Source organism: Rhincodon typus, unplaced genomic scaffold, assembly GCF_021869965.1.
Source record: "Rhincodon typus isolate 14 unplaced genomic scaffold, sRhiTyp1.1 hic_rhity00003997, whole genome shotgun sequence".
NCBI lineage: Eukaryota > Metazoa > Chordata > Chondrichthyes > Orectolobiformes > Rhincodontidae > Rhincodon > Rhincodon typus.
The window spans coordinates 1-14,342 of NW_025969635.1; the positions used below are offsets into that span (position 1 = coordinate 1).

Below are 14,342 nucleotides of genomic sequence, written 5' to 3' on the forward strand. Positions count from 1 at the left end.
CTCTAAACCCTTCCTGTTCATATACCCATCCAGATGCCTTTTAAATGGTGTAATTGTACCAGCCCTCACCATATCCTCTGGCAGCTCATTCCGTACACAAACCACCCTCTGTGTGAAAATGTTGCCCCTTAAATCCCTTTTAAATCTTTCCACTCTCACCTAGTATCACCTATCCATGTCTAACATTGCTGAGGCAACCACAGTAATTACTGGCGCATAAGTGAACACATCCAAGTGGCATGGGGAAAGGAGTGGCAGAAAGTGGGAACACAGTTTTCACTGAGGAAAGTTGTACAGGGAATGGCAGGATATGTTGGGGAGAATTAGCCTTTGGCAAATAAACTGGTGAGTCAACCATAAAGATCAAAATGGCACATTCCCAATATTTACTATACCTGTATGAGAACGTCTGTGTAATTCTAGATTACTCGGGTGCTTAAAGGTTTTCCCACATAGTTCACAACAATATTGCTTCTGTGACTGACAAAACTGGGACTGAACGTTTGAGTTACTTAAAGACTGGTCAAGAACTTCCTCGGAATCTCCAGTAGCTCCATGGTTAACTGGTACTAGATCACTGCCTCTCAAAGGTGAGTCAGTCAGTTTCACTTGTTCCTGATCTTTCTCCCCGGCACAACCGCCTTGTCCCAAATTCTCTTTGGGGAGCTCCCTTGAGCTGTGTCCATTTACTTTCTCAGCTTCGGATATTTCATTCACTTTAGGGAGCACAGAAGGTGACTCGAGCAGTTTCTTGGGCCACAAATAATCATACTTCTTCAGAGGGACTTTCTTTTTCACATGAGGCAATTGTCTAATTGGTTGAGGTTCCATGGTCCCCATACTCTGACTAAAGGACCATCTTTCTTCTGTGTGCATCGTCATGCCTGATGAGGATGGTTCCTGAGCAGCACTGTTGCATTCAGTAGGTTCAAGGGAAGATACATCCTTTGTGGTTACTGCTGTGCTTATACCATCATCGAGATCCACTCTTCTTTGCTCCCCTTGATTACTATTGAAGAAAGGTGACAGATTTTGTTTGAACATTTCTTTTCCATAACAGTTGTACAACTTAGAAGGCTGTTGAGCATTTTGCCTCATTGGATAATCTGAAGTAGTCCTGTCTGGGAGTCCAGGAGTTTGGTTCTGCAAAGTCGCTGATATTTCAGCTTGAGAAATATCTGGCAGTGGTCTAAATAAAAGCCCCAGCTCTTGAGGTTTATGGATATGACTCTGTATCCCAAAAGAGCAGTCATGGTTTATCTCAGTGCCATCTGTATTCTCTAGCATATCCTCTGTGTCGGTTGACAGGGCCCCATGCAGCGAAATAGTGCTAGCAGCTGCCAAGTTGCTGCTATCACCTATGACATTTGCTGAAGCCTTTAGGAAAGTATAGCACAGACTGAGCACATTCGGTACTTGCAAACACTGAGCAATGTCCAACACAGCCTGGACGTTTTCATGGCTAAGGTCAAGGTGCGAAGTATACATAAAATCCAGAATCTGGCCAATGCCACCAATATTTTTAATATCCAAATGGAAGACATCACGACTCTGGCCTGAAGAATTTTGAAATAAGGTCCTGAAAGGTTTGGGACAAAACAGAAAATTACTTTAAGTAAAAAGACAAACTCAAAACTCGTTACTACTCAAATGCTTTTACTAAAAATGAGCCAATGAATTCAACTCTAAACATCCACAGCATTTTCTGTGATAGTGAAAAAGTGAAATTTGATGCTTTTACTTTACTCTATAAATGTAATTATGGTAAAGCAATTTAAGAATACACTAAAGGCATTCAAGGCAGTTCTCAGCAAGAATTATTTTTGTCAACTAATAATTACAATTGGATGATAAAACTCTACTCCCCAGATGTGTTTGGAGATGATTTACTGCCAGTGTTAGCTAATTTCTTGGCTGGGGAAACAGTTACAGTTTGACACTGAGATTAATAATCAATTCAATGGCTTCATCTGATAACTGTGACTGGTTGTGATGTCACCAGGAATGGATTTCTCAGGGCAGAAGTGTATGACAGCGATGGACTGACTGAAGGGTAATTAACATTGAAGGTCCATAATTTATTTTGAATTTAAAGCACTTGAAAAGGCACTCACAAAATATAAATAACAATTTACAGATTGCTTAAACTACGATAACCTGCCCAAGAGCTTCCAGATGGAAATTGTAGGGTGTGCTAAATATAATTTGGAAGTAAAATGCAAAGAAATAGACTTCGAATGTCTGAAGTAATTACAAATAGCTGAGGGTGCAAGCAATGTTAGGTGGGTTCTGGTATAATGTAATGTGAATTATAGTGAAAACAAAGTTAAATAAGAAAACTTTGAAAAATGTCAGGCACAAGTTTTTTTTCAACAATCTAATCAAAGCTCATGGTCAGCTGGAACAGTGCGAATGGGGGTTGTGAGGTGGGGAATATTTCATAAAGGGTAACCATGGCACTTAGAGTAAGTCATTGCTATATGGATGTGACCATTAGCAAAGGCTGGTTGAGATTTTAAAAAAAATGACTTTCAGACCAAGTCTAATTCCAGTACACAATTTGAATTTATATGTTACAGATAGTTCATACCTACCTAAAGTACTGGCTGAATGCAGCCAGCACATTTTTATGAGCCTTAAAGCAGACACCCTTCACCACCAGCATGCAGTCACACAGGAAACCTTGGATACGCTGCTCATGAAGCTGCTGTAGTAGATGGCAGCTGTGGTTTCCTAGTGCTTCGGCTGCCATCCTTTAGCTGACCTAGTATGGGAAAGAAACTCTGACATAACATGAGATTTATTAAAATGGTACAGAATCAATCAGTTGGAGGGTATGTGGTTTTATTCATACAGCAGGATGGCTCAAACGCAGTTGAGACAAAGTCACTCGTCACAGCTTACAATTCACACAAGAGATTTTGTAAATTCCTTCACAAATTTAAAGCAAAATGACCAGTGGATATTGTTTTGTTTTAGTTAAAACGTGATTCTGTGCGCAGGGTTCAAAGAAAAACTTTTGATACGTGCTTTTAGCAGAGATAGTAGGAACTGACGATGCTGGAGAATCTGAGATAACAAGGTGTAGAGTTGGATGAACACAGCAGGCCAAGCAGCATCAGAGGAGCAGGAAAGCTGACGTTTTGGGTCAAGACCCTTCTTCAGAAAATGCTTTTAGCAGTTTGTTTATGCTATGTTTTGATCTGAACGCTGGGGTAGGAATCACTGGTCAGAACATTATGTTGCATCAAATGGACTATAAAAATGCAAGTTGTTGGAGTAAAAGATAAAATTCAAAGATATTTTTTCCTCCCTGGTTATGCAATGGTTTTGTCTTAAAAAGGGTAATTGAGATTGTCATCCAGCACTATTTCTAAAACTGGATGAAGAAGATGAAAAGGGGTAGGGGTTGGGTGAACATGAAGATGACCCAATATTTCTATAAGAAATTCCAGCTCAGAATATCCCAATACGTGATCAATTATTTTTGTAACCAACTGATTATGTTTTACTGCAGTGAAACTTCATGGCTCTTGAGCTTTAATTTGACTACTTTAATTTAGAATAATAAATGGCACCTTACCTTCATTTTGGGTAAAAACTCAACTAACCACAGACGGAGACAGAAATCATATTTAATTCAAATATTCATTACCCGTTGATTTAAAGACATTTGTTCCAACATTCAACATCATTTCAAACAAATGTCTCTTTGCCAGAAATTCACCTTATCTAATATATTTTTAACTAATGTAAAAAGTCATCCATAATTTTATCTTTTTACAAAATTCGTTTCAGAACTATAACATAACATCACGGGCATGAAGCTATATCTGTTCCCTTTGCTGCAGAGTATCCTTCATGTTTCTAGAATAAAAAATAATGTGCGATTCAAGGATTACCACCTTGCAAGTATTTTTGACCTTCCCAAGTTTAGTGGGGTGGGGAGCAGGGAGTGAGTCAAGGTTTCGTATAATTGCAGCATAACTTCTGCATTCTTGTACTTCAGTCAAGATACGGGACAGCATTCCATTAGCTTTCTTGTGGTATAAAAGCAAGAAACAAAAGACAATACAAGTCAATGCTTGAGGTAAATGTGGAAAGAAATATCACAATAAAGAGTGAAATAGTAGTGAGCAGAGTTTTTAAAAGAGTTCACAGCAGTGAAATAAGCTGTGCTGAGGTCATAGGGATTTGAAAATACAACAAATTAAGGGAAGCTGTAAATGTGAGACTGATTGGGAGTACACTTGACTTGATATTGTAAAAGAATGACAGTGAATAGCAAACTATTTTACATCAGTCATAATTTTTATGCCCATTTCTTTTCAATAAAAGAGGGGAAATAAATGTCAGGAGGGATATAAAACAACAGCAAGATTCACTTTCATACAAGAAATTTCCTCCCTAAGGGCATTATGAGTCTACCTACAGCACATGGACTGCAGCGTTTCAAGAAGGCAACTCACTACCACCTTCTCAAGTGCGACTAGGGATGGGCAATAAATGCTATCCAGCTAGCGACGCCCATGTCCCACAAGTCAATTAAAAATAAAAGTTGCTCAAGTACAAGACCATCGAGCAGTTTCAAATAGTTAAGAAAGGAAAATTCAACTTATACTGTCATTTCCCAGTTTGAACTCCTGAATTACGATTTTGTTCATCTTAACTTTCCAAATGATCGATTCCCAATCTTTATCGTTCATTTACATTCTTGTGATATTGCTGATAAAAACAGAGGCTCATGGTCAGTCAACAGGGGAGCAGACAGCAGACATCAAGTACAGTGGCACTTGGAATACGAAAGATGCTTATGGTTTTTGGTCTCTCAGGGAATCAAGGCAATTGGGGAAGTGGGAGAAAGGAATTCATGTCAAAGATGAGCCATGATCATACTGAATGTCAGAACAGGCTCAAGAAGTCATATGGTTTACTCCTTATCCTTATGTTTTTAGATTGAAGTCTGCAACTGGTCCCCACATAATGTGGAAAAGTTGAGATTAACAACCCTGCAAATTGTTCTTTTGTTTCTTCTTCAGGCTGCCGTCTAATTTTATTGGAAATTAAACAACTAAAACAATATTCCCCATTTTAAGAGTTTTCACTGAAAATAGCAAACATTTGGCGAGCTCTTCCTGGAGTTTTGGAGGGGAACTAAACTCTTAGATCTCACCTGTCTGAAAAAGAAAATGATTTAAGTGTGATATCTCTGGGAGGGAGAAGCGCAGAATGCAGCACCAAAAGATTTTACATCGGATAGGATGAGGAGGGTGTTCCAGTTTCAAGAATAATGGAAGATGCTGGTTTTAAAGTGACTTCAAAAAGTATGAAGAAATGTCACAAAGCAGGTCGCTTTAGGAAAAGCAAGTTCCAGTGTAACTGGGGTATCTTAAGTGCCTATCATCAATAAAAGAACAGGAGAATGAAATGCACAGCAGACCCGAGTTGGAATAACAGAAGGAATGAAGATTTTATAGACAAGGATTTTGAAGTTAATGTTTCAGGGCAATAGGGAGGTGATAAAGATTGACAAGGACTGGGGTAGTAGATGTATGGGACTTTAAGCAGAATGGTGAGCATGCTATAATTTTAAGGATGCGTTGAAATTTATGGTGGAGTTTAGGAAGCCAATGAACAAAGTATTGAAAAAGTAAAGATGTGAATGATGTCAATTGCAGTGAATAAAAAATAGGGATGACAAGTGATATTTGAGGGTAAGGTTAGTGGTCATGCAGCTGCTTTGGACATGAGGTTTTGTGTCTCAGCTCTGGAAAAAATAGAACATTGAGACTCCCAGGATAATTGGGGCAAGCAAGGAAAATGCATTCAGAACTTGCTTATACACTGCTTAATATCTGTTGAGGATCAGTAATGTCAAACTTTAACAATGATTTACATGATTTTATACTCCTCATTACTAAGAAAGTACCCTCCAAGTTATTCATAATTTAGATAGAATGCTAGTTGTTTATTAACACTGGTTAAATGTAATACTTAATTGGAAAATATTTAGAAGTGAATTATTTGTGATATATTATAAGACATTACTGAAATTAAATTAAATGCAATTGTATTAGCTTTTTTTTCTCATTTGTAGCAGATAGCCCACATATCTCGAATTGCTTAATTGCCAGAGGAATAGCAGCAATGCCGTTGACTGACTACATTAATGGGAAGAATGCCACATTCCTAAAGATACTGGAATTAAAAATTACAACAAAAAATTCACAGATTATTTTCAAAATATTAAGCATGTAGAGATCAGATCTTGAAATCCATCACAGATAGATGTGGTTAAAACTTTCTGTCAAGGTGCTAAGTAAATGAATTGTACAATTTTCCCACAGAGTTTACAAGGAAAACGGGTATGGCAAATGTAAATATCACCCAAAAGCAGGTTGTCTCTGGAGGTAAAACCTCTGGCCACCTGCCTCTATTCCACAGTTTTGCCCAGACTGTGGCTCAGAAGAAGTAACATGCAGTGTCTCCCAGATATTTTGAAGCCTTTCACACCCTGTAAGAGGTTTGTCATTTAAATGCCCTCTTAACATCTTTTGTTTCTTCACTTGATCAATGAACACTCCCTTCAGCCTTGCGACCCTTCTGATACTTTCCATCCAACACAGACCCTGCCCTTCTGTTCTTTAACACATCCTTTCACTTAATAAAAACCTTAAACATCTTTAAATTTTGCGAATTCTAATGAATGGTCATCGACCTGAAGCGTTAACTCTGCTGCTCTCTCCGTATAGATACTTGCTCATCTGTCCAGTAATTTCCAGCGTTTTCTGCTTTAAAACACTCCGTGCCATGAAGAATAACAGGAAAAATCTGGTGGATTAAAATGTTGTTTAACATTTAATGTTAAATTTAATAATGTAAACAACATTAAATGTTGTTAATGTAGAGACAGATGGACTAGATCTAGGTTTGTTAGTGAGAAATGACGTGAAGTTACTCGGTAGAAAGACTGCTGTGAATAATGCTGCAGTTATCTTGTCTGTACAGACAGCTTCCCTAACATATTGCATTCCTCACCAAAGATAAATCCTTTAAGTCATAATAACCTTATTCACGGCCAGTAGAAAAATCAACAAAAATCTGATAGATTACGTGAAACACTTCAAAATTAGAATAAAATCCACAAAGTGATTGGAGATAAATACATTTAACCAGTCATCATTAATCATCATTGTACCTTCCAAATTAAAATTAAAAACTAAGGGTTTTCCATTTTCCATTCCACTTTCCTTCTGAATAGATTTTCATTCTGCAATAGATTTTGATCCTCAATCATAGTCCATCCTTTCTCCCTGTAATCACTGCCAAGCCCGGGGAGAGGTTTTCCGATTCGGTTTCCAGGACAACAATTAGTAAAAGGGACTCGGGGCCTAGATGCACTAGCACGGGAAAGGCACAAAGCAAGTGGATGGCGGAACATACAAACTGCAGGAAGACGGGAGGCTGGTGGAGGACAACAGCCGAACCAACTGATGCTGTTGCGTCTCGGAACGCTTTTCCTGGTCGCTTAGGTCAGAGTAAAAGGAGCCATCTCCTCGCCTGACTAGGACTGGGCAATAACCATTTACAACAAATTGCAACAAACAATTGGAACCATGTCCGGATCGGGCCTCATTCCATTCCCGGGCAAGGTTCTTTACCTAATTGTTTACAGACTCCGCGCTCTCTTCTTGCCCGTCCTGCCCTGGCCCCCACTCTCTGGCATCTCTATTCCCTTCTCCCTTTTACGGTGAGCTGCACAGGAACGCGGCGCCCGGAACCTCAGTATTGGGGCGGAGGACACAGGGGAAGAGACGGAGCGTTGCACCTCGTTTTTCCGGTACCACACACGTGTGTGTTCGGGTTGGTTGGGGCTGCCTGAGGAGGGTGAGGAGCAGCGGGTCTGTCTGAGGAACCCGCCGTGAATGTTGTAAGCGCCGCAGCGAGTGGGGCTGAAGGGTAACTCGTAACTCATTCCGTTTCAGATTGTTCCTGTTTTTGTTATGTCGATTCTAGAAGTTGTCTAGCTTTTTGCTGTAAGTTAAGCAAGATGTTTAAGTCATTTATAAATCATTTACTTAACCCGAAGGCCCTGTTTCGAATGAAAAATGTACACCTCCAACAGTGCTGCACTCCTTCTTCAGTAAAGACCCACTGAAGAGTCAGCTTCATTGCTCCCCCGCTCCTACTCTAGTTAACTTTTATTCTTTGCATTTCACTCCACCCCAAGTGCTTGGCATATGTATAAATGTACCTAAAGATGACTTGATAATTTCAGTCTCTGTAATTTAATAATTTTATTTAATTGTAATTCTTTTAAAAAAAAAGGTTTCCAATGTTATAGCATCTTTCACAACCTTAAGTCAATCCAAAGTACTTTAGAGTCAATGAAATCTTTTTGAACTATAGTCAGTGTCACAATGTAGGAGTCAATAAATTCAGAGCATGATATGTATTAACTGGGTGATAACTTACCCCTTCAGAGTAGGGCCTTGTGATATTTTACATTCTCATGAAAACAGATGCAACTTTAGTTCAATGTTTCAATTCAAAAATGGCACTACCAACAGTTTTGGAGAAACCACTAAATTATGTCTGTTCAAGTCTCCAAATTGGGACTTGAGCCCACAATCTCAACCTGAGACAGCAGTATTTTTAATGTTGATTTTAGGCTATCAGTGTCATGATGGGAAATTGGATTTCATACTCCTCAATTTGATGCAACTTCGTATTGTGGTGAACATCACTCAGTCTCTCTTCAAGTCAGCTTGAAGCAGTTCTACTCTCATCTGCACATCAATGTAAACCCTTAGCTTCATTATGAGGGACGTTTTAATTTTCACACTTGTCAACTATCAACTGCCTAATGCTATTGACTGTCAAGTACTTAACAATTGAATATTGGGAAGAACAGAGCTGTCATCTTTGGTTCTTGTCACAGACTCCATCCCTCACTCTGACCTCACCGTCTGAAAGTGAACTCTTGATGTAACCTTGGCATCTTTTTTGACCATTAGCTGAATTTCTTTTATTTGTTCATGGGAACTGGGCATCACTGGCTGTGCCTGCTTTTGTTGCCCGTCTTTAGTTATAGAGTCATACAGCACAGAAATAGACCCTTCCGTCCAACCTGTCCATGCCAAGCATAATCCCTAACTAAACTAGTCCCTGCTCCTGGTCCATATCTCTTCAAACGTTTCGTATTCATGTACTTATGTATATATCTTTTAAGCATTGTAATTGTACCCACATCCACCACTTCCTCAGTAAGTTCGTTCCACACGTGAACCATCCTCTATGTAAAAAAAATTTGCGTCATATCTTTTTTAAATCTCTCTCATCTCACCAGAAAAATGTGCCCCCTAGTGTTCAAATTGCCCATCCTTGGGAAAAGACAACTACCATTATTAACTCTATCTATACTGCTCTTTATTTTATAAATTTCTGTAAGGTCTTCTTGTTGCACTAGAGAAGGTGGTGGTGAGTAGGATTCTTTAACCGCTGTGATCCTTGGAATATAGGAGCATCCATAGAGCTAATAGGGAGGGAGTCCCAGGATTTTAACCAAGCAACAGTGAAGATACAGTATTTCTATTCCTAAATTGGTGGTGTGAGATTTGGAGAGGAACATGCAATTGGTGGTGTTCTGATGTATCTGATGTCCTTGTTCTTTGAGATGATAGAGCTTGTGGGTGTGGAAGGTGCTGTTAGAGGAGCATTGGTGAGTTACTGCAGTGCATTTTGTAAGTAGCACCGAATACTGCTACTGTATGTTGGTGAAAGGAGTGAACGTTAAAAGTGTTGGATGTGGTACCAATCAAGCATTCTGCTTTGTGCTGGATAAGGTCAAACTTCTTGAGTTCTGCTGGAGCTGCACTCATCCAGGCAAGTGTAAAATATTCCATCACACTCCTAACTTGTACCTGGTGAACAGGCATTTGGGAGCCCAGAATTAAGTTATTCTTTGCAGAATGTACTGCTCTTGTTGTTTCAGTGTATTTATGGCTGATTCAGTCAGTTTCTGGTCAGTGGTAACCCCCATCAGCATGTTGACAGTGGGGGTTTCGGCATCCATTAATCTCAAAAGGTGATGGTTAGATTCTGTCTTGTTGGAGGTGGTTGTTGTATGGCACGAATGTTATTCGACAGTCGTTAACCCAGATCAGGATGTTGTCCAGGCCTTGCTGCATAAGGGCAAGGACTACTTCGGTATTTGAGTTGATATAGATTTTACTGCACCTTGTGCAATTGTCAGTAAGCATCCCCCACCTCGATCTTATGATCAGATGAAGGTCATTGTTAAATCAGCTGAAGATGGTTGGGCCTTCTGCTGAGATGAATGACCTTCGACAACAGCCATTTTCCTCTGTGCCAGGTATGACTCCAACCAGTGAAGCATCCATGCCTGTTTTTCCCTCTCCCTCTCCCTCTCCCTTACCCCACTACCCCCATTTCCAGTGTTTCCTGCGGTCCTTGCTGCTATTCTTGGTCAAATGCTGTCCTGGGGTCAAGGCCAGTTACACTCATCTCATCTCATGAAATCTGCTCTTAATTATGTGTCGGGTAGCCTTGGCAGACCCAAACTGAGCATCAGCAAGCAGATTATTGCTAAGATGATCATGACTAGAATAATAGGGCAATAACTGTCTGGGCTGGATTTGTCCTGCTTTTTGTATACAGGACTTCCCTGGGCAATTTCCCACGTTATTGGCTGGATGCCAGTCTTGTACACCAGTACTGGAACAGTTTGGCTAGTTCCGGAGCACAAGTCTGACAGAAATATTGTCAGTGCTCAAAACCCTTGCAGCACCCAGTGACACCAGCAACTTCTTGATATCACATGGAGTGAATTGAATTGGCTGAAAATGGACTCTCATGATGCTGGGCACCTCTGAAGTAGGCTGAGATGGATTATCCCCTCAGCACTTCCTGCTTGAAATGGATGCAATTCTTCAGCTTGCCTTTAGGAAAGATGTGATGGGATTCCTCATTGTGGAGGATGAGGCTGTTTGTGGAGCCTCCACCTCCTGTTTGTTTAATTATCACCACTATTTGTGTCGCAGCACTAAGAAGCTTAAATCTGATCCTTTGGTTGCTTTATTGCTTAGCCCTGTTTATTTCATGCCACTTCTGCTGCGTAGCATGCAATTAGTATTGTGTTGTAGCTTCACTAGTTGGCACCTCATTTTTGGTATGCTTCTCTTGACATAACCTTCTGCATTTTTCATTGAGCCAGGATTGATCCCCTGGCTTCGTGATAGCGGTAGAGTGGGGGATATGCTGGGTTATGAGGTTACAGAATGTGGTTGAATATAAGTCTGCTGCTGCTGCTGCTGCTGATGGGCTACAATGCCTCATGAAGTCTATACGACAGCATGGATGTAGTGCTTTGGATGAGGGGGGAGGGTGAGCAGGGGCAGAGAGATAGATGCTAATCAGCAGCGTGTCTCTTTACCTATGTTTGACTTGATGCCTACGAAAATTTAATAGAATCTGGAGTCAATGCCAAGAACTCCCTTGACAATTCCCTACTGACTGTTGCCACCTCTTCTGGCTGTGTCCTACTGGTGGGACAGGGCATACTGAGGAATGATGATGGTGGTATGTGGGATATCATCTGTAAGGTATGATTCTGTAGTATGACTGTGGTTGACCAATCCATGGGACACGTGTCTCAATTTTTGGGGCAAGCTCCAGATGCAATTCAGGACGACTTTGCAGGGTTGACAGGCCTGTGTTTTCTGTTGAAATTTCTAGATTAATCTCAGTGGTCTGTCTTGTTTAATTTTGTTCCTTTAAACTTTGCAGTGGTTTGGTACAACTGAATGATTTATTAGGCCATTTCGGAGGGCATTTAGTCTACCACATTGTTGTGGTTTGGGAGACAAGATAGGGCAGTCAGGTAAGAATGATGCAGAAACAGATCTAAAGAAGGATCGTGACTAAAGGCTAACTCTGCTTTCTCTCCACAGATATTGCCAGATGTGCTGAGTTTTTCCAGTAATTTCTATTTTTATTTCAGATTTCCAGCATCTGCAATTCTTTGGTTTATTTCAGGTAAGAATGGCAGAGTTCCTTCCCTAAGTAAAGCAGTTTTTTTTAAATGATAATCAGTAATGCTTCCATGGTTGTTATTAGGCCAGCTTTTTATTCTATATTTTATCGAATTCTGCCATAACATAACATTAGCCTGGGGTCTAGATAACTAGTCCAGTGACATTATCACAATGTCATTGCCCCCCACAGTTTCAGACCTCTCCTTTTCCATCACTGACAGCACTTTCTTTCATCTGTGTAACATCAAGTGTATCTGCCAAGAGCAGATATAAATACTTCTGAAATCCTAATCCATCCCTATACCTATCTATTTCATTGCACTTCGGAGTGGCCATCCAACTTCTACTCTGTCTATAAAGTTGAACGTACCCATAACTCAGCTACCTAGATCCTAACTGGCCTGTTCACCCATCATTCCTGTCCTGTGACATACATTGCGTCCTGGCCTAACAAGGCCTTGATTTTTGAAATTTCTAAGTAACGTTACCTCTTCCTGTTTCTCTTCCCTGATTCAGCCATGCAGCCCTTCTGTGCTTGACCAGTTCTAGCCTTTTCTGTATCCCAGATTTTCTTCATCTCTCTGGCACTCCAACCTTACTGCCTCGGACCTAAACACTGAAATTCCCTCTTTACCTGCTTAAGAACATTTTTGCTATCTGTTGAAAGTAAGCTTTAATATTGTGCTTAACATCTTCTGCTTCTTTCTCATGGTTTGCTAACTCTTCTCAGTGACTCTTATAATAGATCCACTTTTCTATCAATCGGTAAAGCAAAATACTGCAGATACTGGAAATCTGAAGCAAAACAGAAAATGCCAAAAATACTCAGGTCAGGCAGCGTCAATGGAGAGAGTAAAACGGCATTAACGTTTCAGGTCAACGACTTTCATCAGGACTGACTTGGGCGAAATCTGGACAAAAGTGTGAATGACAGAATTCATCCATTATTGTAAAGCCAACTGTAAAAATAAGATAAAATCAGCATAAGTAAAGCCTACATTGGAACTGATTATTCCTCTGTTTGACAGGTATATTTATTGATATTACAGGTATTGCTTTGTGGTGTGTAAGGAGAAGGGACCTAGAATAAAACAAAATGGTGGTCTTCATCTGTAATGGATGTGGAGCATCTGTCAAGAAAGCTCAAGTGGAAAAGCATTTTAATAGTTGTCGGAATTGCCCGTGCTTGTCATGTATTGACTGTGGCAAGGACTTTTGGTAAGTATTTGTCATAGTTACGTAAGAAGCTTTGGCTTGTACACGTGTATTGTGTTCTATCTAAATTTTAACAGTTTTAGTAAGTGTTTCTGTTTTGTTTACTTTGATCTTCATCATCTGAGATCACCTATTGGCAGTCCCATTATTTCTAAGACTCCGCTTTAATTGGTTACTTCTGCTGCTTATGTACAGCTTGTACATTGTGCCAGCTCCTCCAGTGCTACTGCTACTAATATCTAATGATAGTTGCAAAATGATTGAATTGATAGCACTGCATACAGTTCAATATTCTGTTGGAATTTGTGGAGCTAAACTATTCAATCTTTGCAGCTACAGTTTTGAAGAATGCTCTTTAGATTTATGCTGTACGTTTTTAGCTCCACTCAATGAAATTACAAAATAAAAGCTCACTCCTACATAATTGAGATAAAATATTAGTTGACATTCCTCCTAAAAGAAGTTTTTAACTGTTTATAGGGGAGAGGATTACAAATCACATATTAAATGCATTAGTGAAGATGAAAAGTATGGTGGTAAAGGATTTGAAGCCAAGGCCAAAAAAGGAGATGTGAAACAACAACAATGGATAGAGGTAAATAAATCTTTCTTTGCGTCTTATTCCTAGTATGCTTCTAGGAACTCAAAACTTTGCAGTAGTCCATACATGTTTAAAAAATTTATCAGTTGTAGTGGGCTGTTTAACTCTAAACAGAACTTGTTCATCTTTTATGTTGTTAATGGTAGTCATGTGAAGTTTCTACATAATATTGTTGAATACATTTTTATTACATCAAGTAAGACCATGTATGACCAAAAGGCCCTGCGTGAGTTTTTTTTGGGGATTTAATAGAAGCAATAAGTCTGTATTCAAGAATTTCTTATGCACCATTCTGATCAATTGACTTCAGAATGCCACGTTCAGAAAGCTATGTGCACTTGCCCACAGTTTCAGCTGTCATTTCACAAATCAAAACAGAAGATTTTGGGAAGCACAGTAAATTAGTTAACAAAGTGTGGAGCTGGAGTAACACAGCAGGCCAGGCAGCATCAGAGGAGCAGGAAAGCTGA

At 39.7% G+C, this 14,342-nt stretch overlaps 1 protein-coding gene and 1 long non-coding RNA gene across 2 annotated transcripts; one reads left to right on the plus strand and one right to left on the minus strand.

Annotated features, from left to right (window-relative positions):
* Window positions 1-363: 363 nt before the first annotated feature.
* LOC125481873 (zinc finger and BTB domain-containing protein 49-like) lies at window positions 364-5,883 on the minus strand. The gene is made up of 2 exons (XM_048593801.1): window positions 2,595-5,883; window positions 364-1,579 (listed from the first exon to the last, which is right to left on the minus strand). Exons 1-2 carry the CDS (start codon window positions 2,750-2,752, stop codon window positions 364-366), a joined length of 1,374 nt encoding a protein of 457 aa, XP_048449758.1. The 5' UTR covers window positions 2,753-5,883.
* A 1,966-nt stretch (window positions 5,884-7,849) lies between these two features.
* LOC125481874 lies at window positions 7,850-13,866 on the plus strand. The gene is made up of 3 exons (XR_007261490.1): window positions 7,850-7,959; window positions 13,106-13,274; window positions 13,752-13,866. It is a non-coding gene; the product is annotated as an uncharacterized LOC125481874 (long non-coding RNA).
* The last annotated feature ends 476 nt before the right edge of the window (window positions 13,867-14,342 follow it).